The sequence below is a fragment of the Rhodnius prolixus genome, unplaced genomic scaffold (genome assembly GCF_049639745.1).
Source record: "Rhodnius prolixus isolate KJV_2025 unplaced genomic scaffold, Rpr scaffold_1, whole genome shotgun sequence".
In the NCBI taxonomy this organism is placed as follows: Eukaryota; Metazoa; Arthropoda; class Insecta; order Hemiptera; family Reduviidae; genus Rhodnius; species Rhodnius prolixus.
The window spans coordinates 25,934,536-25,946,995 of record NW_027411581.1 but is presented as its reverse complement, the minus strand read 5'-3'; the positions used below and the strand labels follow the sequence as shown (position 1 = coordinate 25,946,995).

The 12,460-nt window shown below is 36.8% G+C and overlaps 1 protein-coding gene and 1 long non-coding RNA gene across 2 annotated transcripts; one reads left to right on the top strand and one right to left on the bottom strand.

Annotated features, from left to right (window-relative positions):
• Positions 1-513: 513 nt before the first annotated feature.
• On the bottom strand, positions 514-5,151 carry LOC141458151 (uncharacterized). Its single transcript, XM_074135763.1, has 2 exons — positions 3,957-5,151; positions 514-2,985 (listed from the first exon to the last, which is right to left on the bottom strand). The coding sequence occupies exon 2, from the start codon at positions 2,967-2,969 to the stop codon at positions 1,332-1,334; it is 1,638 nt and encodes a 545-aa protein (XP_073991864.1). The 5' UTR covers positions 2,970-2,985; positions 3,957-5,151; the 3' UTR covers positions 514-1,331.
• Positions 5,152-5,156: 5 nt separating this feature from the next.
• On the top strand, positions 5,157-10,837 carry LOC141458163 (uncharacterized). Its single transcript, XR_012460763.1, has 3 exons — positions 5,157-5,335; positions 5,421-5,699; positions 8,829-10,837. It is a non-coding gene; the product is annotated as an uncharacterized lncRNA (long non-coding RNA).
• The last annotated feature ends 1,623 nt before the right edge of the window (positions 10,838-12,460 follow it).

The following is a 12,460-nucleotide window of genomic DNA, read 5'->3' as shown; positions in this document are numbered from 1 at the left end:
ATCGTACACAATGTCTGTCGGCTCGCTTTTATCTCTTTCTCTCAACTCTTCCGCTCTCTTATCCTTTCAAGTTTCCACTAAACATTTTGTTACTTAAATCTTTTTTCGGGTTTATTTTTTTGGTTTTCACTTTACTAAACTACCCCCTCTAGTTCCGATTTGAGCATGTGGTCACATCTTTTTTTTATTCATTCCGCCTAAAACCTGCTACCGTTCGCATCTACGCGTTTTTGTGTTTGAGTTGTTAGTGCTTTCTAGTGAACCAAACTAACCAAAGGTAAGTTACTTATCATTCATTCTTCTTTTCGGCATCTATTCAGTATTTTATTGTGTATTATTGAATTACCTCTTTGGCACATGTATATACATTGTATGCACGCTCATCGCCTCAGTTTGTAAGCATTCGCGCTTTAGATTAATAAAACTAAAAAAGATTAATCATGTTGTTGTCTCTTTAACTTGGTAAGGGATAGGTATTAAAACACACACATAAATAAACAACTAATATTCATGTAACTAGGTAAACTAATTGACTAAAATAAGTCTTTTTATTGAAATAGGAAGAAATAGAAGAAAAAAAATTAATGAAAACACAAAACATTCTTTCGAAATCCAAAGGAAATGCACATCATAATATAACTTATGTAATTCATAATTAGCCACTTGAATACAACCCCAGACATCCACCCTGGGTCATATTTTCCTACTCCCAAACTGGTCGGAATGCTTCGAGCGATGTCAGGCCATTTGAAAGCCTCACAGGTCTACTACATCAACAGTTTTATTAAATTGGTAACATTCTCTACAAAGTAGCACAGGGCGATCCAACACATCAAGTATTTGATAATTAAAAATATTTTATGCCAATTTCATTTTTTTTGAATACAGTTTGAATGCCCTCTTGAACTAAGCTTTTCCCAAATATTGGATAATTCTTGGTCATCTATGTCTGATGAGTTCACTGCCATTCATCCCCACTGTCGCTTGTTGGAGGACAATTCACCTTTGCTCTCTTAGGTTTCTTCCTAATCTTCTGCCCTTGACTCTTAGATTTATTTTGAGCTTTTTTTGCTACCTTTGCCTTCCCCTTATTTTCCCTGTCAATTATCTTCTGTTTCTCCTTCTGTTTTATCTTGAATTGAGGTTCTTCCATTCTCTTTTTCGTAGCCTCTTCTACTGTTTGCTTCTGCTTGATCATTCTTGTGTGATAATCTTGCCATTGCTTGGATGTCACAACTGATGGTATTAGGGCATTTGTGCTGGTTCTTTTACGATAGAGAACTGGTGCAGAAGGCCAAATTAATGAGCTTTTTAAAGGAACTGGGAAGGTATCATTTGATTGCCTCAACACTGAAGTCACTCGCAGATGTGGATGGTTGTGGCTCGAATCGTGACTGAGATTGCTCATAGTTTTCTGGGTGTTGTTCATCATTTTCGAGGGGTTGTTGGAAGTTTTCAGGTGAATGCTGGTCATTTGTAGGAGTTCGCTGCATGTTTTCAAATAGTCCCAGATGGGATAGAGATGGTTCCTCCACATCTTGTTGTCCTTCGTGTGACATTAGTTGCATTTTCATTTCCTTCCAGACTTTAAAAAGTGAAGAGTCTTGTTCTTTTACTTCCCACATTGATAGCTGTTTAAATTCAGCCAAGGTCTCTGGTGGAATGAATCGCTCAAGTACCCTCAGGCCATTTTCCACTTCTCGATGTTCAAAATTTTGACTGAACATTTGAGAGACATTTATATTGACTGAACTTTCCTGTTGCTCGATAACTTCTTGTGGCTTCCATGGAAAGAGTCCACATTTTTTAAAACCGTTTTGTAGAATTTCAGGAGACAACTCCTCTAAAACTGATTTAAGAAGCAATGCGAAATCAGCTTTTCCCAATATACGATCATTATTATGGAAACGCCATTCATGAACCTTCTCTTGCCAATTTTGTTTGAGGGATTTGAAGACTGATATGTCCATGGGCTGGATGAAATGGGTGGCATTAGGGTGGAGAGCCACTAAAATTATCCTCTTTTCAACACAAAACTGACTTGTCTCCAGAGTCAGATGCGCGGTATGCCCATCGATGAAAAGAATGACAGGGAACCGTATGCCTTGCCGAACCAGCCAAGGATAAAAGATGTTAGCAAGGTATTCATAAAATACGACTCCAGTCGTCCACCCTGAGTCAGATTTTCCTACTCCCCAACCGGAAGGAATGCTTTGAGTAATGTGAAAAGGGATCCTTTGGTACTGGAACACAATTAGAGGGGGCGCCAGTTGTCCTTCAGCATTTCCCGTTATCAGAACTGTCAGGCAATCCTCGTCATCTGTGTTAAAGACTTGGTAAACGTTTTTATCTTGCTTATTTGAGAGAACCAAATTTCCTTTCGGATTCAGCAAGAATGCTGTTTCATCAGCATTAAATAGCCTTGCAGGTTCTTCAAGGACATCCGCAATACCTTCTTCATTCATGTATCTAGATACTTCATCATACCAAGCTTTCAAACTAGCATTGGTTACGTTGGCTCGAGAAACAGTGAGGTTTTCGCTTATTCTTGTCGCAGTTTCCGGATGACGGTTCCGGAATCCTTTGTACCAAGATTTACCTGGTAGATTGTTACTGAAAGGATTCGGCCTGTCTAGTTTTTTAATGAGCTGCCGCACACTCATAAGCAGTTGGGTTTTAGTGATGGGAAACCCAGCTCTGGCTACGGACGAAATCCACAAAACTAAAACTTCCTCTTCCTCAGAGGTTAGAACTGTGCTTGGGCCCATTCGCCTGCTGACTGGAGATATTCCCTTCACTTTGTACATTAGGGTTACTCGAGGCACTGAGTGTTTTTTAGCTGCTTCGCTGACTGTTGTCCCTTGACCTACGTCTTGCAACGCTGCCTTCATTTGGTCATCAGAATATTGGAATTTTGGTTTTGGGCATTTGCTTTTAGTTTTTTCCTGTTTCCTGGTGGTGGGAGCCATAATATTAGATCTTTACCTGAAAAGAAAAATGTTCATATAGTTATCTATTTACAATTACCTTGTCCGCAGCCTAGTTACAATGGAGATGAGGTGGATCAAAAAGTGAAATGAAATAAAATAAATATATTAATTGGTTAAGAAAATAAATCAGAAATATTTGGGCTCCGCGCTGTTCATTTCGTTATCCTAGTAACAGCGAAACCTACGGATAAATAAAAAAATAAAAACAAACGTAATTTCTCATACGTAGATAAAAGGAATCCTGGAAAATGATATACCGTTTGAAAGCCCATTAGACAAGGAAACTTTTGTAAAAAGTGCCAGCACCTAGGTCTGATAATGATCACATAAGGGCCTAATGAGTTTTCTTAAAAATTTCGATTACTTTTATTTTCCTAGGTTCCGGTGGAAGATTAAGGCAGTTTGGAGAATAACTTATGCTTCAAAATGGTGTCAATTTTTAGGAAATTTATCTGTCTTTCTAACCGTGTCATCAGAATCGAATTCGGACTAAAACTTTCTGAGTAATAACATTTTTATTGGAAAAAAGTAATGATTTTAGAAAAAAAAATTAAAAGTGACGTCACTCAAGAACAGAGGAAAATATGAAGTTGGCCAATACGTCATTGAACTCCACTTTAAATGTACTGCACACAGTAGGCCTATGGACAATACTTACTGGTTCACCCTGTATAATGTAATTTAATGTATTAAAATTTAATGTAAATTAAAATAATTTAGTTATCGACTGCAAATGTACTCCTTTTTACAAACAGTTAAAAGTAATTCAACAATTTAATCACAGTAGTTCAAAAAAATGTATTAGTTAAATTACTTGTTCTCAACCCAAACCCCAGAAGCTTACTGTTCACAAAAAAAAATAGAAAACAAATACAAGAAAAACTGAAAATGTTCAATAAAAAGTCAAATGTCTAATAATATTATTGAAACTCAAATATTCGTACATAAGTTTCAAATAAAACTAACTATTCTTAATGGTTGGCTTCACTCTTCGGGCCCACTGCAGGAATCTTCCTGGTTATTCAGCTCCAGAATCGTGCTCTCTCCTTTTCTATCCTTCAACTTGTTCGTATTAATTCCTCGCTGGGCAATTTCACCTTACTCTCATACAGGAAATAATAAAATTGTTTTTGAGAACTTTTAATTTTCCTGGCCAAAAAAATTAAGAATTGGTACTCCGGTCAATCCGAAAAAAAGAGTTGCATGTACTTCAAAACTCTTTCAGAAAGACTTCTTATTTTCCACTCTGGGTGCACTCTTATATTCGCTTCCTCAATCCACAGGTCTAACTTGTGTCTATCTTTTTCTGTTTGTCCTGTTTTCGTGATGGTCTTCGGTTTGTTTCAATGTGGAGATGTTCTCTTGCTGTACTCTTTGACAGCTTGTTTCTTCCTTGATCCTGTACTGCTAACACAAATAACCTTCCACTGACACCAAGGAACCTTCCAATAGTGATTTTCTGATACTGCTGCCACAAGGCTTCTTAATAACGAAATTGAAAGAAATACCACTAAAAATGTCTCATATCCTTTATAATTCCCTTTTATTGCTGGAAAGTCAATTACTGGTGCCAAGTCAATTACCGGTCACTTCACCCTAGTTGACAATATATTCTACTATATGGGCGTCGATAGTTAATTTCTCATCTATCATGGTACTCCAGGCACATGATTTTGACATTGTCCATTCGAATTTCACTAAATTATATTTTACAATCCCATCTGTTTTTTTGCTTTAAATTAACGTTGTCTTTGATTTTTTTAAAATAATTTCTTTACCATTTACTAATCTATTATAAATCCCTATTTGCTACGACTTCTGCATGTATCACTTTTCTTCAATAAAGGTTGTCTACAAAAGTTATTACTTTAGAGAATTATGAATAATTTAGTCTTAAAAGAGAAATGTATCGAACTGTCCAGAATCCGGTCCCACTACATGATCCACATGGACAAACTCTATAAATCTCTGCTCAGGCTTTAGTTATGGTGCACATATTTATTTATTTATTTTTTGCCTGTGTACATAAATACAATATAAAAGGCACGTCAAACATAAGAAGAACAATAACAACTATATGCCACTAATCTAGAATAACGGACTTCGCACTGTGTATTAAAACATTATATTATATATTAAAACTTTCAGTCTTGTTTGAAATGTTCATCACTCCACTTTGCGTTTATAAATTCTTTTATATCATAAAAGCAGTTCCTCATCAAAAAACGGGTGATGGTTCGTTTGAAGTGATTCTCACTTAACCGTCTTACACCTAAGGGAATTTTATTAAATACTCTCGCCGACGACACTGCAAAGTTGATTGGACATCACTAGTCGTTTGTAAGGTATGCATATATCATCTTTATTACGTAGATCGTGATTATGCTTATCACCTCTAGTTTCAATTGAAGGCTCTTTTTTCTTATACAGTGCTTGTTTCAAAATGAATACTGAGGGTAGCGTCAATATATTTAATTCTTTGAAGAGAGGCCTGCAGCTGACTCGAGCTCTCTTCTTCATCATGGTTCTAATAGCTCTCTTCTGAAGTTTAAATACAATGGAAGCTTCGGAGATTCCACCCCATAGCTCAATACCATATACCATTCTGGAGTGAAATAGACCATAGTAGGCAGTCTTTATAACCTCAGCTGGAACTTCTTCACGCAGTTTTCTCAATAAAAAATTATTTTCGATAACTGGTTACTCAAGGTATGTACATGACTTTTCCAAGTAAGCCTGCAATCTATTGTGACGCCCAGAAATGCTATAGTTTCTTCTCTTTTTTTTCAATCAGGCTAAATATTAGGCTTTGAGTTTTCTTCTCATTTAATAGTAATTCATAGTGAGCTGGATAGTGGTATTCTGTTTTCGAAATAACTTTTGGGAATTCATACGAATTATTGGGTATTTATTTTTAATCAACTATTGTGAAATACTTGGTCAGCAAGTGGGCATTGATTCCGTACTGTCTATACCGATTATATCCATTTAGAGCAGTGGTTCCCAACCTTTTTAAGACCAGGGACCATTTCAATATTTTTTTGTTAGCAGAGGCCACAGGTTCAATACCACAATGAACTACTTTTAGATTTTTAAAATAAACTTCAATTAACATTGTGATTATGTTTTCAGTTACATTAATTTGCTTTTTGTGCTTGCATTTTCTTAACAATATGGGTAATCCTGATTGATGAGATTGTTCAAAGCGACCCGCACATCATCATTTGCTTTTAATCAGCACTTGGACTTGTTTTTAGGCGCTCTAAGCTCGCACGACATCCCACTCACCGCTCCGTTGCCGCACACGCGGACGCATGTCAAATAATTGTTATTTTAAAAATTTTAAGTGTTTCGCGGTCCATATTGTAGTTCTGGCGGACCACAGGTTGGGAACCACTGATTTAGAGCCTAACAGTAGAACAGTACAGTCTTCTTTTGCTGCGAAGTGTCAGTTTCAAACTTTGTCTAGAATAGTATATACCAGGTATTTAATTCATTTCATTTTAGTGGTTTATGGGGATACCAGGTTAGTCGTTTGTCGAGAGGGTAATGAGCTTTTTTAGCGTAAGAAATATGGCAGAAATTTATGGGAGAGCGATTTTTTCTGTTTAATACGATATACGTGGATGAAAAAGGATTTTAGTTGATAATCCATTGTTCTTCACTTCCGAAGCCAGGGTTCAAGAAAAATGAGATGGCCTTGAAGATAGTGGATTGATATACTAACAGGAATATTATTGGAGGTTAGGATAGCTATATCGACGGTGAAGTTGAAAGTGACGGTATTTGAATTTAGAGGGAGACCAGCTGAGTTTATGGCGCTAAGATAGACTCCATTATGAGATGAGGAAATATAGTAGAAAATGAGGTACTTTGCACTACAAAAGTGACGATCACCAAGTTATGATTTAAGATGAAGTAATAAGTGGAAAGAAGGATACTATTAAATTATCCCAGCAGACCAGATACCAAACCCGATCATATTGAGAAGTGTGCAGGAAGCTCCACCGGGCAGATCACTTCCGATAATTGTGGCTGCTGTGATGAATATAACACAGAATTTGATGCACTATGGACTGATAACTTCGGAGCATAAATTGGTAATAAGAAATTATGTTGGGAGGAGCTACATTTTTGACGTGAATTGTTTTTCAAACAGTTTACCATGTTACTTAAACTTGATGAGTTTCAGAATCATGCGGATAGAATTTTCAATGTCTATACTTTGACTACATCCTATGATGTGGGTAGTTATAAAGATGTTATTCAACAATAAATATATAATAATACAAACTGAAGTAGATGGCATGAACAATGCATGCAGTTAAAATGCAGTTATGTTGGCTATGTTTTTAGACTACGCTGCGGCATGTGACTCAATCTAATGTACTCAAAATTATGAATGAGCAACGCCTTGTCAACACTACATAAAATATTTGACATTCTAATATAGACTAAGAGAAACTTCTTTTAATCTAATCTATCTCCATGGGATTCTGAAAACTAAAAAAAATTCGAATATGCATTTTTCAACATGATAGTAGGCAACCAATCATCAGCAAGGTTACCTACCACCAATGCTAGTAAGTAAATATCGTTAAGTCAGTGTGAGGGGCTCGTGTGGCTAAGGATGTTACTTCTCGGGGAGGAAAAACCAAGGCCTGTGAGTTTTACCCAAAAGTCACTCTCCAGCATTAAGAGTCTAATTAACAGGACAGGTCTGGAGGGTGAGCTTTAAAGTTAGGGGAGCCACAATAGACCCAAAGGGGTCGCAGTGGCGTAGGCCCTGAGGCCGCCCTAGTCTAATCTAATCTAAATATCGTTAAGTGCAGTGTACATCAATAAAAAATAAATAATTTTTAAAAATTTAAATTTAAATATAACTGAGTCATTTCTTTTTCCACGTTAACACTTCTCTAGATCGTTCAATCTACCGTTCAATAAACCATTCTTAATCAGATGTTAGCCTTAATATCTAAAGATTTAAAGAACATATCTTTTTAACTACTGAAACGATTGCAGAATGAATTATATTCAACTCATGATGAAAATGTTTCCACTCGGTCATGCAGATGCTTACTCTCTTAGCTCGTGTGGTTACGCTTGAACCCGTGAGTGAAAACCAACATTTCCTTTGAATTTTATAATCCCTTCTTTTGTTTTAGTCTTCTTTAAGGTAATCTCAGCTTATTATAGTGTTTTTTTGTTTTTAAATCACGTTTGATTTCTCTGCATATTCATAAATAAATACTAATCTAGACGAGAATGTCAACTCCATGCTAACAGGTGTATTCTTATAACAATAAATATATTCTTCTTCTTCTATAATAATCTAGAGTTCTCAAGAAATCACCCAACAAATCCATTGAAAATCTATTAAGCCAGCAGGCATGTCTTATGAAGCTATACCTGATATCAGAAATATACATTGTAGTTTTCAGTTAAAAATAAAAAACACTAATAAAAATAAACATCTAAAGAGCCTTAACTTTATTTGTATCTGCTTAAAGGAGACATTAAATATATAAAAATCACGATTATGCATAGGTAACCACCAATACTGAGATCTCGAATTCATCTGCTGGCCCTCAGATTTTCTCTTCCTGGGAGCTACTAACTGCTCACTGTTCGGTGATGGGCAGTAGTGCACTGTAATAAGCTCCGGGCTCCAATAATAAACGTTGATGCGCCTTAAATTCAAAAAATAAAAAAAATTATGGAAACATGCCTTATAATGGAATAGATCTATTAGTCGCAATTCCAGTCCTCTTGTAGCCTTTAATAACTCAATCCTTCGAAGAAAGCGCATTCTGCAGCTGACTGAAATTTGTTTTTCAGGTTGGAGCACGCGAATATCAGTTGAAAGTTATGAGACCTCCTCTCTTCAAACACTGCGAACTTTATTCCGGCCAAGGATATCTAATCTTAGTGGATTAAAACATCATTGTCAACTTTTCCCCCACATATTTATTGCTGCTGATTTGTGTCCATAACCCCATGATGGCTATGGACCCTCATTCCATTCTTGATGCGTCAAATCCCCATTTACCATAATCGTCCACGCATCATGTTAATTTTTATTGTAGCTTAGCAGCGATTATTCGCAAAGTCAATATGGACCACAAATACCAGGAAATTAAGTCAGCTAGATAACATTTTGCAGCAAATTTCGCTTGTTCTTTTTGGCAACATGAAAGCACATTCAGATAGCTGCAAACAACTAAATAAAGCTGCATTCTTTTAACGTTACACATTCTCTAAACCTGACTCTGGGGAGCTCATAGGAGGTTTCATTTAAGACTTTTTAACCTAGTTTGCAGGGAGGAATGAAAAGACTAATTCTACAATTAATCATCAAGACAATGTTCTCTACTGTTTCAGCGCTTAAAACTAAGATTTTTGGCACTTTTAGTCTCCTATTGCACTACCAGCTTTCAAACAGTACTCTTTTATTAAAACTTAGACCTTCAAAAGACTCATTCCTGAAGAAGCTCGCAAGAAGGTAGAACCTAAGAACAGCCAGCTGAATTCGAAACTGGGACTCCACCAGTAAGCGGTGCAATAAGCCCTCAGCTACAAATCCTTTCCTATCTTGAAAATTATTTTTTGTCGCAGTTTAATTCAAGCGCTGGTAAAATTGATTATATTTATGTGAAAAAGAAGGCGCAATGTTAAATTTATGTCTCTCAATTTATGTCTGGCCTTAGCGGCAATATCCAAGATTTTATACAGTTAGAAAATATTATACACTTCATTCCGCCTTATTTGTGTAAAAATTTTGGTTTTCAAAAAACACAGTTTGACATACTTTAAAATGAAAAAAATCATTAAGCAGCAAAAGAAATCCCCATGTTCTGTTCAGTCGGCAGACATCTCTCATTCAGCTTCATCAATTCTCTCGAAATTTGTTTAAAATATGTATTATTTGTGTTAATTTACGTTATCAGTGATACTTGTGGTTCCCAAATCCATTTATACTAATATACACACTACATTATACACTCAACAGCAAAAAAAAACCGGACACTTAATATTTTTTATATTAAAAGCTGATTATCAGTAATGTGTTTGTTTTTGTGGGTAATCTGGTTATTACAGAGAAGGAAGGGTCTAAGTCCATTGAACTAATCCCTTCAGGATCAGTAGGGCATGAGATAAGACTCAGATGTGGCTTATTTGTCTTGAGGCTGCTTTATCTGACGGAACTCTTCTAAACTGTAAGCAGGTTTTCGCACCTTTAAAGATCTTTAATTTATTAACCACGCCTTTTCTATCATTATTAGACGTGTTTTTTTTTATTTTGGTCCAGAATAATGGTTCTTTCGAATGTAGACTTAGCCCGAGCTGATGCCTTGGCAAGAGAAGGCCGGAGGATCCGATCTATCGCAGAAACCCTTGGAGTAGCGAAGTCCGCCATTAATGATGCACTCCGGCGTTTCCGGGAGACTGGCAGTTATGAACGGAGGGCTGGCAGTGGCCGGCCAAAGTTGATTTATCACGCTCTCAGTATTGAGAGACCGCCATTTAACTGCTCCTGAGGTTCGGGACAGGCTGTTAGTGGCGCGAAATACTCGTGTTAGCTCGGACACAGTACGGCGGAGACTGAGGGAGCGTGGACTTGAAGCAAGGCGCTCCGCGACAGTGCTCCAACTGCTGGAAAGGCATTGTAGAGAAAGGCGATTATTCGCCAACCAGCATTTTCATTGGACTGTAGTGCAATGGGGAACAGTTTTATTCACAGATGAGACTCGCTTTGGACTATATCACCCAGACGACCGAGAAAGAGTGTGGAGACGATCAGGGGAGCGATTTGCTCAATGTCCTCTTCGCGAGTCACGACCTTTCGAAAGGAGATCAGTTATGGTTTGGGGTGGAATCAATTTCCACGCCCGTACTGAACTGATTTTCATTGATAATGGGGGGCTCTGGAGGTACATTGAGGAAGTGCTCCTAGAGACCGTGATCCCGTTGGCTCCATTTATTGGTGACCAATTCATTTTGAAGCAGAATAATGCTCGCCCACATACCGCCAGAATTGTTACCGAATACTTGGAGCAAGTGGGAATCACAGTTCTGGACTGGCCTGCACGAACTCCCGATATGAATCCCTTAGAACATTTATGGGATAATTTAGGAAGGCGTGTTAGACATCGTCATCCTCCTCCTAATGACTTAAATCAGCTCCAAATTACTCTTCGTGAAGAATGGGATGCTCTGCTGGTGGCGTACGGCCAAAATTTAATTTCTTCTATGCCTGACAGGATTAGGGCCCTTCGCCGTAGAAGAGGGAGAAATACCCGCTATTAGAAGAACATCCCTTGTCAGAAAACCTGATAAAAATGAAGAATCGTTTTAAAAAAAAGTTAATTTTTCATTTTTTCTTAATTTTATAATTTTGTGTTAATAATTAATAAAAATTAGTCATTTGTGGCAGATTTTGTGTAAATAACTTATAAATAAACCAATTCTAACCATAAACTAAAAAGATTAGCGTATTTAACAAAATTATGAGACCAAATCTGAGTGTCCGGTTTTTTTTTGCTGTTGAGTGTATATTACTAATTTGGCAGTTGGGCGTAAAGTCGGCCTGTCAAACGTTACTTTACGAGGGTCGTTTGAAAAGTCCGTGCAAAGTCAGAGAGATAGCACTACTGGCGTGTATCGAGGTTATGTTTAGTTAGTAGCATCTCTTGGAAGAACACACACGAAGTTTCAGCCAGATCGGTCTATTACTTTGTGTTTGGCATTCGTTTGAATCGAGGAAGTCGAGAGATTTTCAAAAAATGGACGAAAAAGAATTTCGTGTGTTGATTAAACACTACTTTATGAAAGGCAAAACGCCTCAGGAGACTAAAGAGAAGCTTGATAAACATTATGGTGACTCTGCACCTTCGATTAGAACAGTTTATAAGTGGTTTCAAAATTTTCGGAGTGGCCATATGGGCACAAGTGAGACGCTGAACGTTTTTGAATTTTATTCAAACGAGGAGGTGATTGCAGAAACGAATGGCTATTTTTCAGACTTGGACAAATCCTATTATTCGGAAGGGATCAACAAACTAGAGCAGCGTTGGACGAAGTGTATAAGCCTAAAAGGAGACTATGTTGAAAAATAAAAAAGGTTTACCCCAAAAAATTAAGTAGTTTTTATTTTTGCACGGACTTTTCAAACGACCCTCGTACTTTAGATACATACATGTATGTATAAAAAGTTTCCTTGTGGTTAAAAAAAAAAAAAAGAGTAAACATTTTTATATTTTGTTTCAAGGATTTGGAAACAATTCACTTAAATTTATTCTAAAAAATTTTGGTTAGTCACAAGCTTTAAATATGTAGTATTAATAAATACTGAATTAATTAAATGTATTTTTCAATATTTTGGTTGTGAATAAGCTTATTTACTGTATCATAATTATGAATTTAAGGGAAGGGATTAGCTATGAGGTTAGCATACTGGACTCCCACGCGGA

What these genes read in the sequence shown, in the direction of transcription:
- LOC141458151 (XM_074135763.1), bottom strand. Translation starts at nt 2,969, where the DNA reads ATGGCTCCCACCACCAGGAAACAGGAAAAAACTAAAAGCAAATGCCCA.